Consider the following 16,646-nt stretch of genomic DNA (forward strand, 5'->3'; position numbering starts at 1 on the left):
CTTCAGCTTACCACTGCCTACAGGATGGAAGTGCACTGAATTCCTGCCACTGAATTTCAATGGCAGCTTCCCAGAAAACATGTCTGCAGTGGGAGCTAGAACCTTGGTCTTTCCAAGCCACTGTAGTCTCATCAGCCTCCACCCAAACTGAAAATCACAGCCTAAATGTACAGCACTAAAAACAGTCATGCATAACTTTACCACCTGCTCCACAATGAGCCAAGCTTATAAATAAAATATAGGAAGCTTCTATGAGGCAGCAGAAAGAACAAATGCTGAAGTGCAAATGGGAGCAGGCATTTAGCCATAAACATTGAGAATCGATGATTAAAACTCCTCCTAACCACAAAGGTGATAAATGCATACGGGGGAAACACGCCCTGCCCAAAGAGCCTTCTTTGCAAATACTGCTGACAAAAGAAGGAACAAAATTATGATGATCTGTCTGAAAGTCTGTCCTTGCAAGCCTCCCATCTTACACTATTAAGCTCCTGGAAATATGGTGTAGTTAAATACTAAAAAAAAATCAGTCTCCTTTTTTATTCCCCACCACTCATGCTAGTGGTCCCATTTCCATAAATGATGGGCATAAAACAACAACAGAATTAGTAGCTAATACAGATGTGTTCTTCATCTAGATACAGGGTGGCATGGAATAAACCACCATTAATATTGTTGGTTTGGAATAACTCTTTGAATAAACTGCCATTTGAGAGCCTGGATGCTCCAACCATATTATCATCAACTGAAGCATCTGGCAAGTCATTTGAGGTTTTTGTTGCTAAAAGTTCTGGACTTGTCTGCTAATGTTGGGCCTCTAAATAAAGGGAGAAGGGTGAGTAAAGGCCAGCAGATATGCAGAATTAAAATCACTCTGCTGGGACTTAAATAATCTCCTTTAGGCACAACAGTTTGTCATGACCCACATCAAAGACATCTGATAGCTGGAGAACATGGAGAAGGTTTTGAATGATTTGAAGGGTCTGGACTTAGGTAAACTTTTAAAGAATTTGAAAAAATTAACAGGCACTCTGAATTCTGTCATTCAAAGATACAGCACAGGCTTCTTTTAGAAGCTTTATTCTATAGATCATATTATTGTGTCCATTAGAAAAATTCCCTGGAATATTGAGGATTAAAAAAAGGCTACCTGTGACTTGTGATTTTGTGTATGGCACAATGCAGATAAAAAATTATGTATTTGTAAGAGTGAAAAACATTCCTTGGCAAACGGACAGGCTGATATCTATTTTTATTATTTGTATACACAAAGACTTTCCAAACACAGGTCAAGTCCTAACACTTTTTAATTGATTGCACATTAGGTCAAACTAGACTGTATTGGGTGGCTTAATTCACTTGGCCACATTTAAATCTATAGAGAAATATGCTTCGTAATGCATGGCCAAAGTCCTGCTGAGGTAAATCAGAGGAGATGTGTAGCAATTGAAGTGTTAATTGTAGATATGTGTTTTGTCCATTTTATTTTCAGTTTGTCTTATGCATTTACCTATATAAATATCTAAATATGCCACATTATCTCTTTTCTATTAAAAAAACCCCAAGTATCAATCACATTAAATTAAAGACCCACCTATGCTTTCTGTTAATGAAGGAGAAAAAAACCCCACCAAACCAAACCAAACCAAACCAAACCAAACCAAACCAAACCAAAAACCCAGCCTATCATTAAGATCTGTGAAACTGTCACTTTCCTGGATTGGAGGCTTCAGGTGGGAAGTGTGAGCAGTTAGAAATTGAGAGTTCAGATTACTTTAATAGCAGGAGGAAACTGAAAAATAAGAGACATTGAAATTCTGACCTACAATAATATTCCACTCTGTTCTGAGAGTGGATGCATAAAAATGTTGAAATAGAGACTGGAATAATGTTGGTGGGTTTTAGTATTACAGTTAAAACACTGCTTAGTCATAACCCCTACAAATGACTGCTTTCACTTCCATTTTATCATCAGCATAATTAAAAGAAGTCTCTTGAAAGGGGCATTCTCATTACAGCCAAGGACCACTTCAGACCCCATTGAAATGAAAAGACAGACCATAGATTAGGTGCAGATACAAGTGGTAATTTCTAAGGAAGCATAAAATACCGAATGTTTAACAACCATATTTTATGTGCTCAAAAGACTCACAGTATTTTATTGTACAAAGAGACTTTGGCTCAGAAGGGAAACTTCAGCAAAGTGGCTCCTATCAGATATTCTAAAAAACTTCAACTTCCTTATCAGAAACAAAAGTTATTTTGTTTCTTGTATTATTATTTTTAATTCACAGTCCTATAATTCAGCTGAAATTATCCAAAGCAAGTATAAATGTTGAATAACTATGAATTTACGAGATTTATCCAACATTTCACAGAGGTAACACTCTATTTCTGTGTACAGCTCCAGAAAGTAAAAGCAGGCACAGCATTTTACATGATCTAGGGCTCCTTTTTCAGTGTTGAGGGAAAAGTATTACCATTGTCACTACACCAATATATTTTATAGAATTGCTTCAAAATACTGGCTTTTCAGAATACATCAATATTTCAGTATCTTTTTTGATCAACAAAAGCTCAGCACTCATGCTTGTTTGTAGCTGGATAATGAAAGAAAATCCAGATTATCAAATTATAAGTATTATTTATTTCCTGTCTGTTAATAAAACTTTTAAACACATTTCATTTGTCTGAAGCTCCCATTTGGAAAAATTGGGCACCTCTATTCTGTCAAATGTTTGGACTAAAAGATGCTATGAGCAGATAAAATTATGAATCCATCATTATTAGTGGAAACACTTAGGTCATCCTAAAGAACAAAATCAAAAAAGTCACAATTTCTGTATCTTGGACTACCCAAAATATAGCAACAAAAATGTGTTAAATATATGTGGCTATGCTTTAAAAATGCTTCTGGGTCTTGTTTTCATTCTCCTCTCAGCAAATATATCATTTGTTATGTGTAGTCACAAATGTATTCCAAAATATTCTTTAAAATAAATCCAAACTGCATTTCCATGTCTGTACAAGTAGGTTGAGATTGTGCTATTGTACTTAGAGGACATTCCAGTCCAGTTGAGTTATATCTCCATAAGTTACATGATTGACTTTTACAGCAGAAAGAAAAGGTTGTACTCAAACAACTGTTATTGCCTCAATGGAAAAAAAAAAAAATCAATGAATGTAAAATGAACAAGAGATTTTGTCCAAGTTGCAGTTAATACTACTGAAGAGCTATGGATATTAAAAGGTCAACAAATAAATTAGTCCAAGTGTTATGAAATGAATGATTTGGCTTATAATTGTATTGAGTGCAAATTGTTCACTGCCTATTAGACCAGGTAATTTTTAACCATGGTGCCTCAATTACTGTTCCATGAGCAATAATACAGTTGTAAGAGCCACCGGTTCGATCGGGTGACCTGGGAGACACTCCAGGACAGCTGCCTCTGCTATGATGGATCACCCAGCCTGATCTCCAAATGGTGCCAAACCTTCCCTTCCTGGGAGGGGATCTCATAAAAGAAACATTACTGCTTGATTCATTTTACCAAAATGCTTGAGTTTTCCAGCGTCAGCAGCTGGGCAGAGATTGTGAGGCTCTGTATTTCTTAGAAGAATTACGACAAGAGGCTCCTATTGCTTCCAGCACTCTCTGCTAAATGGCATCGTGATGGTTTGGAGATGCTTTTTCTGCCACTCAATTGGGCTGTGTTGTGAGAAATACACAGCAATCATATTTTACATCACCACGTAAACCACCACATAACACCTAAAAGTAGGCCAAAAATGGAGACTCTAGGTGAGATTATAGACATTACTTCACACTTCTGCAATGCCCTGCGTTCAGAGATCTCAAAGCACCATTTTAACGGGAGCAAATTAAACTTCACAACACACTTTCTAGGAAAGCACACTATCTTCTCCCCCATCATCATCAGAGACAGCCTTGAAGTGTAGCTGTTGGGCTGAAATTACAGTGGGCTATGGTTAGAACCAAAGCAAGTTTTGTAGGGTGAGGTAATATCTTTTATTAAAGACTGATACAGGTCAGAAAAGGTACAGTCAGCACACAGGAAGCAAGGATGGGCACCCAAAAACCTGTTTTATTTCACTTATTTCAGTCAGTCTAAGATATAACCACTCCCTACAAATCTTGATAGCCTTAAAAAGGGAAAAGGAATCAATCTGATATTGCTTTCATGCTATGAAGCAACAGCCATGGCAGCAGCTGTATTTCCCCATTGCTCCTTGGGGCACCGTGCTCCCTGTGGGACAGGGCTCAGAATAAGGCAATAAAGAGCTCACCAGGCTCCCCAGAGGACTGGGCCTTAAAGGATTGAAACTGGGCTGTAACTACACAGATCTGCTCTCTGCCCATATACAAAATAAACTGAAGAGCTAAATGCAAATCCTGAATTATCAAATCATCTGCACAGGAGAAACCACAATAATAAAAACCTAATTAGAATGGATTGTACCCCATACAACCAAATCCTGTTTATATTGTCATTCTACTATATTTTTGATAAATCACTACATTCAAACAGTCTGTTGGGAGGTTGGTTTTCCATTTCATCTCTCCATTGAGCAAAAAAAGTGCCACATGACTGGATTCTGGATTTCCATTTCACCAGCATTCAGTTGAACTGAATATTATTTGGCACAATACAGTGTACAACTGAGCCACTAAATGGCTGATTTACTAAATTATTATTAGATGAGCTCGTGCTGTTCCAAGTGAAAGTGCAGTCACTGTCTCTCTTCATGGTGTGTTCAAATTGTTCTGTGTTTAAATATTCAGCATGAGGCTAATGTGAACTGATGAACTGAGACTACAAACGTTCACTTTCGATGCAGACAGGGAGACAGAGATGCAACATATCATGTGGCCTGGGGAGGTGAAGATGATTTATGTTTAAGGATGCTGCTGCCTATTTCCATTAATATAAGATATTCTTAATTAGCTTTGTGTTTGATCCAGGAGTTTGGAAATGTAGCTGGAAGCAAGAAAACAGCTCCAAAACTGAACATAGCTCTGTGGCTATGGAGGCATCAGAGTCCTGATGAAGAGGTGGCATCAGACTCCTGGTGAAAGAGGTACTTGAGCCTAAATCTCTCAATAAAGCTCATGAGCTGCCACCACTGTTTCATTCTTTGCTCTCTTTAATATTTTAGCTGTAACTTTAAAGTATCAGCTGCAATTCCTACCTGAGCATCAGAAATCCTCGGTATGTAAAGGACTGACCATGTTGTGTAATTCTATGACTTTCTGAGGTGAGGGGATATAGGGGAAAAGGAAAAATAGATATTTTTAAGAAAGGTTAAAGAAAAGAAAACAATTTCTTTACTGCCACCTGCTGGAGTTGACAATAACCCTTTGTCCCACTGAGAGAACAAGCTCCTCACTTGGAGGACAGTTACAGGGAGCATTTAAAATACTGTGATCCCAGACACTTACAGTAGATTAGAATTTTTTATTGGTGCTGTGTTGCCATAACAACATAAAGACAGCAGATGACTTAAGCTAAGCTTGCAAAGCAAAAGGCTGCTCATCTGGCAGTTAAAATGAATACAGTTCACTTCACAAGTTCCCCATATGGACCCTTAGTGTATGGTAATGAGGATACCATATGGTGGGAGAAAATGCACAGAGAACAATTGTGCTCCACTGGATGAGTGAAGTGAGCGGGAAGTTATGAGGAAACACAGGAGAGAGATTTGTGTGTGTGCTCTCTAACTCAAGGGTTTCTTTCAGAGGGGGGTTCTCTCTCTTCTTAATCTTCTTCTTAATATATACATGCATAGAAATGACAGAGAAACATATTGCACATTTTGCAACATCATTCATCATAAACTGTCAGCTGTGTTTGTAAATCAACTTGGTAAGATCTTAGAAATTTGTAATTCTTAAAAGGTAAAAGTGCTAAGATTTTAGACAAAGTGCAGGAAAATTTAAGCACTTCTGACAAGTAGAAACATTAGTGGTAATCATTTTAAAAATGCTTGCATCTTCCTGCCTGCATGTTTAGCTGTAAATAATGCCGCAATGAATAAAAGCTTTAAAAAGGGGGAGGAGAGGATGAAAATGGAAAAAAATATTTTTTATTTTATTTCCAAAAGGATAAAAAAGTAATAGAAGATCAGAACCATACGCATGGAGAATTCTGCTGTAAATGTACATATGCTATACAGTATGCTGTACTAACCAGATCCCAAACCTGGTAAGACAGCTTGCTAAAGGCTGCAAAGTCAATTTTGTACTACACATGCTTCATAAAAGATGAATATAAATGCATTAGTTAGACACGGTGAGCTAAATTAGAAGGTCAGGCAGGGCTGGAAGGGCTGAAATATCACACAACCAATGACTGTAATTACTCTTTTTTTAAGTCTATTAAGTGGTGTTGTTCTATCAAGGCTCAGGGGTATAGGACATGAAGTACAAGATAAAGTAATGTGTATTTATTACTCCCACGGGATCAATTTACTAGATATTTTCAGCTCCATGGAGCAAAATACACAAATGCAGCCTTTGTTACTTTCTTCAAGCTGTGGCTTTTTCCTTCAAAACCTGCTCCTCAAAGGGACTGTGTTTACCTGTTTGGTGTCTTCCTGTCATGCTCAGTTAATTGTTATATTTAAAACCAACAAAGATGAGCATACAGGAACAGAGAAATGTGGGGATCCCTCCTACAGGATGCTCAAACAAGTGGTTGGAGTCGCTCAGATGGAATGTGCAGACTAGAAAATCCAATCCCAGGCAGGATTTTTACCCCAAGGCAAAGCAGAGAGCGGGAGTGGAGAACGGCGCAGAGCTCCTTGTCATCATGTTAGCCCTGATCTATTAAAAGTTTTGTCATAGATTCTAAATTACACCATCTGCTCTAATCATTTGCTGAGTAAATGCTGACCCAGTTATAAAGAAAGCTCAGTGAAATGTGTGTGCACACTGCTGACCTTCAGAAAGGAAAGGGCTCCTTGCCAGCCCTGTGTGCTGGCTCTGCCCTTCAGCGAGCGCTGCCTCTGTCCCTCTGCTCTCTCCTTTCAGGCTCTGCATATTCCCACACACCCCTGTGACATCCACCACCCCATAAGGGTGACACTTGCACAGCTACCTCGCCATCTCAGAAGTTTGATGCTCTCTTATTGAATATTTTCTATAGGATAAATAAAATATCAGACCCCCTAAACAAGCTCCTCAACCAAGAGCTCAAATTGTTAGGGAACTTTAAAAACCCAGCTGTTAAGGGTTCAATACCAACCTTAACTCTGGTCTCACATTCCTGTAAATTTTACAGTAGAATGAAGAGCCCTCCAAGCACACATCTCATGACCTCCTAGAGCCCTACAAGCACATCCTATGACCTCCTTGCTGTACAGCTGAACTCCAATAGCTCCTCTTTACATTCCTCCCCTTCCTGCCCACACTTAGTATAAAAGTTTTCTAATGACTCTCTTGTTACACTGGGTGGGAGAAAAAAAAGTGTTTTCTTAGCTGTAAATTACTAACTTAGGTTAAATACAGTGTATGTTGAGTTAGAAGATGGCAGTCCTTTCTGGAATTTCCATTGGGTCTGTCTGAAGCAGCAAACCTGAGCTGCATTGTCTTCATTGCTATTTTAACCTCTGCTAGCAAGCCTGGGCCAACCACCCACGTTTAGAGACAACCTTTATTTGCAATATAAACAATACCCATGTCACGATGTATAAAGGGCAGATCTGTGGGATTTCATATGGAAAAAGACAACTGCTTTTGCCAGCCTCTGATTCCTAATAACCACATGTCTTTTATTAGTGTCCTAAACGAGGAGCTGGGCTGTGTCTTGGGGGGGTTTAATGACTGACCAGGGAAAAGGAGCTGAAGGGAAGGAGGATTCTGGTTACCTGTGCTCTCAGCTCAGCAGGGAGTCCCCTGTGCACTAGAGAGAGAAGCTCCACTTTCATCTACATGAAGAGAAACAAGAAGTAAAGGTCCCTTTCAGGAGGGATAAGGGGTCTCCTAGAGAGCACTGAAGGAACAGACTGGGAGGGAGAGGACGTCAGATCACAGAGGGGGTTGGTGCAATGACTTGCTGCTCAAACACAGAGGTGAACAATCTTCTGCTTAATCTAAATACAAGTGATGAGTTGTAGGAGTGGTGAAAATGGCAAATAAAATCTAGGAAATTGCATATAAAGAGGAATCGTTGTTATTAAATCATTTAGGATGGATGTGTTTCAAATCTAGCTCCCAGCTGAAGCTGTTTTACAGCTCTAGCTGTGGAGTTTTAACAAAATTGCAGAATTGCAACGTGTCTGCCAGGGATTTATTTTAAGGATTGCAGGGTAGTTACATGAATGAACCTTAATAGACTCAATATGTTGTTGTGATCTGAACTCTTCAGTGATCTCCACTGCAGTTTATGTGCACAGGAACCAACAACACGAGTGCATTTGTGTGCACGTGTGCAATCACTCCAGATGGAAATGGGATGGAAATGGGGCACACACAGGTGCAGGGCTGCTCCCAGCTCCACACAGGCTCCCTACAGACTGCTCCTGCAGGACAATGACAGCATTTCCCAACCTTAGCATCACAGTGTTCCTTTTCTCTTATCCCCAGAGGTCTCTTGTTTCCTCTGATCTGCCTCCTGTCTGTATTAGAAAGGAAAGACTACACTGCCCAGCACACTCCTGGTACTTGATCTCCCTCCAAGCTTTGGGTGCTAATCCCACCACCTCTTGTCTCTCCTCCTGGTGCCTGTGGGTGTGGGGGTGTCTGTACAGACATGCACATCTCCTTCCACTGGCTGCCTTCCCCGACCTGCTCTGGACAACAAGGGACCTGCATTCTGGTTCAAACTGCTCCATAGTTCAGCTGCTAACACCAGCTCCCTCTCTCTTTTCTCCAGAAACTATATATTGCATTTCTACTTTAAGCACATCAGCTGTCAATCTAGCAGCCCAAAGACCCTCATTTCCAGGTGCTCCCATTTTCCTCACTGTGGGAGGGCATTCTCTACTGGAATTTGCCTGTTGAAGCACCGGGAAGGAGAAATTATTTTTTAAAATCTGTCCTTTTTTTTTCTTTGCCTATTTTAAGCAGATAGATGGAAAATTTCAAAAAAATTCATCCTGAGCATAAATATTGAGCATTTTTGAAAATACTGGTTCTAAACTTGTGGAGATCAAACTTCTCTAACAGTCTCAATAATTTTAGAAATGCTGTTAACTCCTCAACTCTGGAGGGCAGAGCATGTGCTAACACTCACTTGATGGTCTGAACAATTCTCCTTGACTGCAGGGATAAGTCACAGAGCAGAATGCTCTTGATGGTCCATGGGAAGGGCAGCATGCCCTTATGAACACAAAAATTATAACCACTTCTACCTCTGGAAAGATCTCTAATTCATCTAGAAATGTTTCAATGGAATAATGGCCACAAACCCCAGCAGCAATTAGAGAAATATTATTTGTTTTGTTTATTTAATGCAAAGGCACAAGCCCTTTCATGAACAGAAAGTGATGATGTGCTGCCAGGACAAGGGGGGATTGGAGGGAAGGATTTTGAGAGCTCTGAGCACTGCTCTCCTCTCTTCTGTTTCTCTGGAACATTTGCCCTTTCTGCCCGTGGTTCCACTGTGGGAGCCATATGGCTTCCAACACTCCTCTAAGTAGCCACTGAGAATTGTCTACATGGAACCCTGCCAAAGCCCTTCCTTGTTTAATGACATGGGGAAGAGCACTGTGCAGTGCTCACCAGCACAGGGGCTCACACGTCCTTGATGCTGATCCTGGAGCCAGCGAGTGATGCTGGGAATTGAACCATCAGTGCCTCAAACACAGGAGCCGACATGTGCCAACCCCTGCTGCATTCAGCCTCTGTGCGTGGCATATTAATGAGACTTGAACTTGAGGTCCAACCTTCAAGCTTGCACAGAAGGAATTACCCAAAGACAAAAAAGTCCTCTCTACATCCTGTTTCTCTCTAAGCTTGCACAGTGTTACCAGTTTCTTTGCTGAGTTTGTCCAACCCCAAAGGAGTGACCTTGTTTTTTAGGCCATCACATCTTAGCTCTCCAGACATGACAACAATTTCCCTTGATTTAAAGATTAAAAAAATTAGTTTAAAAGATGTTCTAAAGAAACACATGTAGCCAAGAGGGTAGAGGAGGGGACAGATGACCGAGTGCTAACATTCACTCATACCTTATCCATAAATACCTGCTAAATTTCAGAATCAGGATATGGAGCTAGGAGAAGCTTTCTTCTGCCTGCAAGAATGTGTGGTACCAGTCTCAGACCAAATGGGAGAGAGGAGGGTGCTCATCCTGGAGGCTGTATTCCCACATTTCCATACCAGCACAAAGGGGCATTGCTGGAGATCCCCTCAGTGCCTCAGAAACCAAAAAGGAACCCAATTCCTGTTCCACCACAACCCCTAGCCATATAATTCAATTTGGAATTGTCCATGTTAATTTTACTTTAATTTCCTGATTTAAATAAAATCTATGGCCATCTAGTAGCCAGCTGGAATGCTAGGTTTAGGCAAGTTTTGCAGCAATTCCTTTGGACCTTGCAAATGCCCGGTGCATAGTGCAGGCTGGCTTCTTATTTTCTGAGAAAATATTTTTCTCCAGAAGTACATTTGGCAGCAGAGGCAGGATAGAGGTGAAAAAAAAAAAAGCCACTACAGAAGGATGCTCTCTTTCTTTGGAAAGGGTTGCACCTCTGGAGTGAAACTTGACAAGCCATGAAAGCTGTGTTCTGCTGCAAGTCTGTCCAAATGTTAGGGAAAGGGACAGCTTGCAGAGGGTGAACAGAGCCAATGGTAAATGTAACTCCCCAGGACAGCATGTTTCTCTGGTGGGAAGAGGGAAGGACAACACATCAATGACCCCAAAACCACAGCCTGCAGCCTTCCCAGGCAAAGATAAAAGACAGAACAAGCCTGTAGAAAAAGTCACATACTGACTTCTATTTCTTTCTTCACTGACTTCTATTTCTTTCAAGGAATTAAACAAATTAAGTTCCAGTGTTCAGGAAATCTCCTCACCTTTCAAACATTTTAGAAATGCAACTAATCAAAGCCTACAACAATCCCTGATGAAAGCCTGTGGACAGCTCAGGGAGCTAAAGAAGAAAGGTCACAAGTATTGCCCAGTCACAAAGGCTATACTGGATGTACATTAACTGAACAATTCATTTGTCTGTGTCTCAGGTCTGCAAATTCACATTTCCTTTTCCACAGGGAGTGTTCTGACTCCCCAGCTCACTCACTAACAGCAGATAAAACATGTGGTGGCAGCTGGCCACAGTGACTCCAGATCATCACCATTGCTCAGAGCTCCAGTGGACACCAGCAACACTTAAATCCCCCACCTCTTACTCCAGTATACCACAAGTCACTGCAAATTCTTGCAAGGTAGCAAAACCAGATCTGAGTGCAATTCCAGTGTTTTCCCAGTACAAGAAACCTATCTGAACAATGCTGTCTTTCCCTCAGCTTTTACTTGACAGAAATCAACAAAAAACCTCACTAATTTTCATGGGAATGAACATCACTTCAGTACACAATGCTCTAATTAAATCAGCAATTCTGAAATAAAACAGTATATAATCATTATTACCCTAAACCAATACATAATGCAGCAGCAATGCAGTCACATCCAATTAACTTGATTTTATCAATGGTGAAGTTCTCAAAATTATGCTGGCAAAGTGCTACTGATATCAAAACCAAAAAGCATCATTATTCTATGAAAACACTGCTCAGGTCCCAAAATGGTAACGAAAAAATATGTTAATTGTTATGTATTTTAGAACATAGAGAAAGATTTGTGTTTAAGAAGGCAAGAGCTGTTTGAGAAGATAACAGAATTCTCCTAAGGCTCCAGTTGCTGATTGGGCTTTCTTGGTCATGCCTCTGTTTCAGCTCATCTGGGTTGGGTACCAAACCAGGACCATCATATTCACAGATATGCACTTTCAGATAAAAACATGCAATAACCCATCTTTACCACATTTAACAGAACAATAAACTTTGTGCTGACCTTTGGCAAGCGTTCGGGGTCACCGGGGTGCCGGGGGATAACCTTCTGTAACCTTTGGAAACCATAGTCAATGGTGGGTTCGTTCAGAGCTGAAACAACAACAAACAAAGGTGAGGTGACAAAGGCACAGCAGGGGCTCAGGTGACAATGGCAATGGGACCATGGGACCATGGGACCATGGCAGGACCATGGCAAAACCCCCTTGGAACTCAGCACTGACTCAAGTCTTGGTCCAAACACTGCTTGAGGTTGATCCTTTGAATTCCATCCAAACGTTCCCACTTCAGCTCCTCCAGCAGAGCTGCTGGAAGATTTGGGGATGTTGCCTACATCTTCCAAACAGGAAGCAATTATTGTCTGTGAAAGGCACTATGAAATCAATGTGATAAATACTTTACCCATGTTTCATGTTGAGTTTTTCACGTTATGAGGAAGGTGATTGGAAGGCAAAAGTAGTTCCTACTCCAGTGCCTTTTTTGTTCCAAATCTCATTATACATTTAATATGCTCCATGTGCAATGTTCACAAATAATTTTGTTGTGAAATACAGGCAATTGTCTTGGCAGAGGTTTTATTTTTTACTCATTGACACTGACTTCAGCAGCTTAGACTCTGATCAGCACTAAACTGATCCAGGAGACCTAATAATTAAAAAATAAATACATCAATGTTTTTAGTTCATCTTTCCCTAGTCCTTGTCCAATAAAATGGAGGTGAGAAATGGTGAAAGTGGAACACTTTAATCTTCATGAAAATGCTGGTCTGTCTACATTAATGGAAGCTCTGATTGTGTCAAGCCTTTAAGCACATGCTTATCTGTAAGCACATACTTAAACACATTTGCTTTCAGCAAAGCAAATTTGAGCATATTATGTTTTTTATATGATTGCCTATAATTACAGGGGACTGCACTGAATGACCTTCTAGCTATATTTCCAGTCACATGATCACTTTAAAACTCAGATGTTAGTGAGACTTCAACATGCGCTTAGAATTTCCTAAGTGCTTTGGTGAACTGGAACAGTCAAGTATTCTCAAGCATCTCTAAACAACAGTACATCTTGACTCTCCCATGCCAATAGAGATGTGGAAACATTCCACAGCAATTTGTTCAAATTTTTTGAGTTAAATGGAAAAAAAATATCAATTTGAATGTGGATTTTTATATTTTCAGCCTTTTTTTTTTTTTGTGTCACTTTAAAGTCTTTCTTCTCTTGTCTTAGCTTATTAATAGCAAAAAAAAAATTCTCACACAGAGTCTTACTAATTTATGAATATATCATATACATTTATGAGGGTCTTACTATGAAATTTTTTATGTGGCTAAAATGATGATATTTGAACATTGCAAAAAGATTTAGCATTAAACTCCACCTCCCAGCCACAACATGGCATAATCTGTCCACATTTCCATGTTTTAAGTGAACATTTTTCCATACTCCTAAAGATCTTCACGTTATTATGAAACCAGTACCTAATCCCAGGCTTGTTTGTAATTAATTATGGCATTCCATAACAAGCCCACAAAACAATCTCTTTAAATTATTGTTACTTTCAAACCACATTTCTAAAGCAGATTGTCCAGCTGGCAAGCAAAGGGTCAAATTCCCATCTCCATAAGCAAATCCAGCAAAGCTGCTGCAGCCTGAGGCAGAGGAAGGTGATGCTGAGGGATGCAGATCTACCCAACGTGGTGAAACACAAACGTGGGGCTGATGGGACTGCCTGGAGAGGCACATGGTCCATGGGCCAGCAGGACCTCAGCATTCCTCTGACATCAGAAAGGAACCTTCTGACCATACCCTGAAATGAGTCTTGCAGTATTATGGTAACTCCAGACTAGAAATCCTTCAGGATTTTACTTTCTGAGCTCATGACATCCCTCCAGTCTCCTTGTTTGTTTGAGGTTTTTTCAGGTAGTTCCTTTCATCAGGAATATCTGAATGTGATCTTTTATTTCTGTCCAGGAAGGACAGAAATATTTTATTTCTATCTATGGAAGGAGTGAGCATGAGGCTTTTCCCTTGCTTTGGCCCCTTTTGATTTTGGGATGGTTTGGCCTTTTTTCCTACATACTGACCCCTCTGCTGTGTAGTTTTACAGAAAATATCACAGTTCCTTGGTTTGGAGCCCCCTGGTTTCCTTACCTCTGAGTTTACTTACAAGGCTGCTTATTTTAAATCCTTTTGCAAATAAATTAATTGAATGCTATTTATATTTATTATCAAAAATAGCAGTTCTATGAGAAGATGAAAAAAAACCCCAACAAAACCCTACAGATCAAATTTAAATTTCTTTTGCAAATACCTTCAAAGATTTTAGTGTGGTTCTGCCAAATGTATTTCTCCTCTAATTCAGTCTAGTTTATGGCCATTTTCCCTTTAGATCCTTTGGGAAAATAGTTACTAAATTCTGCAATATTATAAATGGAGGCCAGTTCTGAAATCCCCCCAGAGTTAGCAGTCATTTTCTCATATCTTCCTACACGTTCAACACATTTGAAATCCACAGAGTATTTCCTCTGAATAATTTCTGAACTAAATGGCCAAAAAAAAAAAAAGTTAATTTTATGGTCCAATCTCAGAAGGTATCAAGCATACTGTGAGAGACAGTGAAAACTTTCTGCTTCAAACAGCTTCAGCTTTACTTTAGTGGTGGGGAGAGGCTGCACACAGCAATCTGCAGGATTGGATCTAAACTGCTATTGTTAAATACCACTCATTAGTCTATACCCCTTCAACCTTTCAATCTTACATAGAATTGAAAAAAAAAAAAAGAAAAAAAAAATATCTTTAGCTGTCTGGACAGATTGGACAATTTCAGCCCTCCAGTCCTTGTTCATTTACAACCCAAATGTAATTAATCATCTCTCAATGACACAGACCTGTTCACATATTTAACTCCACCCTTAGCATTACACCAGACCAGCTGTGTGTCAGGAGATGGAAAAACTCCAAAAAAAGGGAATATTCTCATCTCCAAGCCCTGCAGAAGAGCTGCTACAAGATCAGATTCATCCCCTGTAAGGTTTTCCTCTGCCCCAGTACATGTGTCTGGTCTCTGCTGCTGAAGTCCATCCACAATAAGGCATTTCCCACACCTTTAATTCAAATAACAGTTTTCTTTCCATGATTGGAAAAAAAAGAGTCAATCAGAAATACAAACTCTCTATTTGTGTTCTTGACATCCGTACATTAAAAACAAGCTAACACATATGGTACTTAAAATGCATTCCCATTACCTTATATTTTAAAAGTACCATTGAAAGTACTACTAACTTTAAAAAACTGTACTAAATTCAAATAGGTCCCAAGGCTAATGGAAGCAATTTGTATACCAACCCAAACTGACTGGCCCACTTTTCAAAATACAGGTATGATAATCTTGTGGTTTTAAAAGGACATTTAAATTGAAAGACTGTGAATTTAGTACATAATTATACCAATAGAACCCTTTAACTTGTCAACTTGTAAATCTAAAAGGCTATCAATCATTTCTAAAGAGGAAATAAACCTTAAAATTCTTTGATTGACAGTGCTTATTTTTTATGTGGAAAAAAAAAAAAAAAGGAGTAAAGTGGCCAGAAATCCATTTACAAAAGTACATTGTTTTACATAGGTGAGTAAAAAGCCAATAATTACACCTCCAAAAGACATATAAATCAAGGTAAGTACTTTTCCCTCACTTACATATTTTAAGTTGCAGTAAACTTCAGGTAACTTTTTATTAAAATACTTTTCCAAATGCATAGCTTATTGAAGCCATTAATAGAGTAGCATTTTCATTTAAGCTAATATAATCATTTTTGCAAATACAAGATTTAAGCCATTTTTCTCCTTCCAAACAATAAACTTTCAGCCTGTCTCTTGTGTGAATTAACTAAAATTACACCCAGGTGTACAAAATCTGTCTATCTATCCTAGTGTATGAGTTAAGGCACAATATTTATTATTCTTACCATTTTATGAATTACTTCTTAAACCCTTGAGGAAGAACTTTCTTTCAAATTAGACTCTAACAGAATAAGCCATGAAGCTCTTTATGCAGTAACTCTAAAGCCATAACTCATAAAATCTCAGGCTTTTAATCAAGAAAATGCACAATGTCTGTGGAAATAGGCATGTGTACATTATAGCCATCTTTTCAAAGTCCAGCTTATGTTTTCAACAAAAATGCTGTTCATGCCTCTGAGAAAAAATGTTTCCATCATAACCATAATTTTGAATTCTGCACAAATAATTTTAATAACCACATGCAGATAATCCACCATCTTTAAAAGTCTCTTTTTTTAACTAGTCAGTGGAGGGCTTTTTTTAATATTTCACATAATGAATTCCTACTGTGTCAATAAAGCTTTGGTTGTTAATTGAATGACTGTCTGATGTATCTGAGAGAGGAATTTGTTTCTCTGGCCATGCTGCCAGCTCCCAGCAGAATGATCGACACTTAATATCAGCAATTAAAAGGACCTGTTCAAATATCATATGGAATTCGTAGCTTGGGGTAGTGTAGAGAGCCCTTCACCAAGGAAAACTCATTCAGCAAATGCAGAGAGTAATTGAATTAGACACATTTTAACATTATTATTCAAAGAAAAATAAACACACACTA

General features: G+C 39.1%; 1 protein-coding gene across 6 annotated transcripts in view; it reads right to left on the minus strand.

The window, feature by feature from the left end:
- Positions 1-16,646, minus strand: part of EBF1 (EBF transcription factor 1) — a 264,174-nt gene that overhangs the window by 15,241 nt on the left and 232,287 nt on the right. For all 6 annotated transcript variants that reach the window (XM_059483699.1, XM_059483698.1, XM_059483697.1 and 3 more), the window contains exon 11: positions 12,036-12,124. In XM_059483699.1, the coding sequence (XP_059339682.1) occupies positions 12,036-12,124 (89 nt within the window). The remainder of the gene's footprint in view (positions 1-12,035; positions 12,125-16,646) is intronic.

The sequence above is a fragment of the Ammospiza nelsoni genome, chromosome 16, assembly GCF_027579445.1.
Source record: "Ammospiza nelsoni isolate bAmmNel1 chromosome 16, bAmmNel1.pri, whole genome shotgun sequence".
Lineage (NCBI taxonomy): Eukaryota > Metazoa > Chordata > Aves > Passeriformes > Passerellidae > Ammospiza > Ammospiza nelsoni.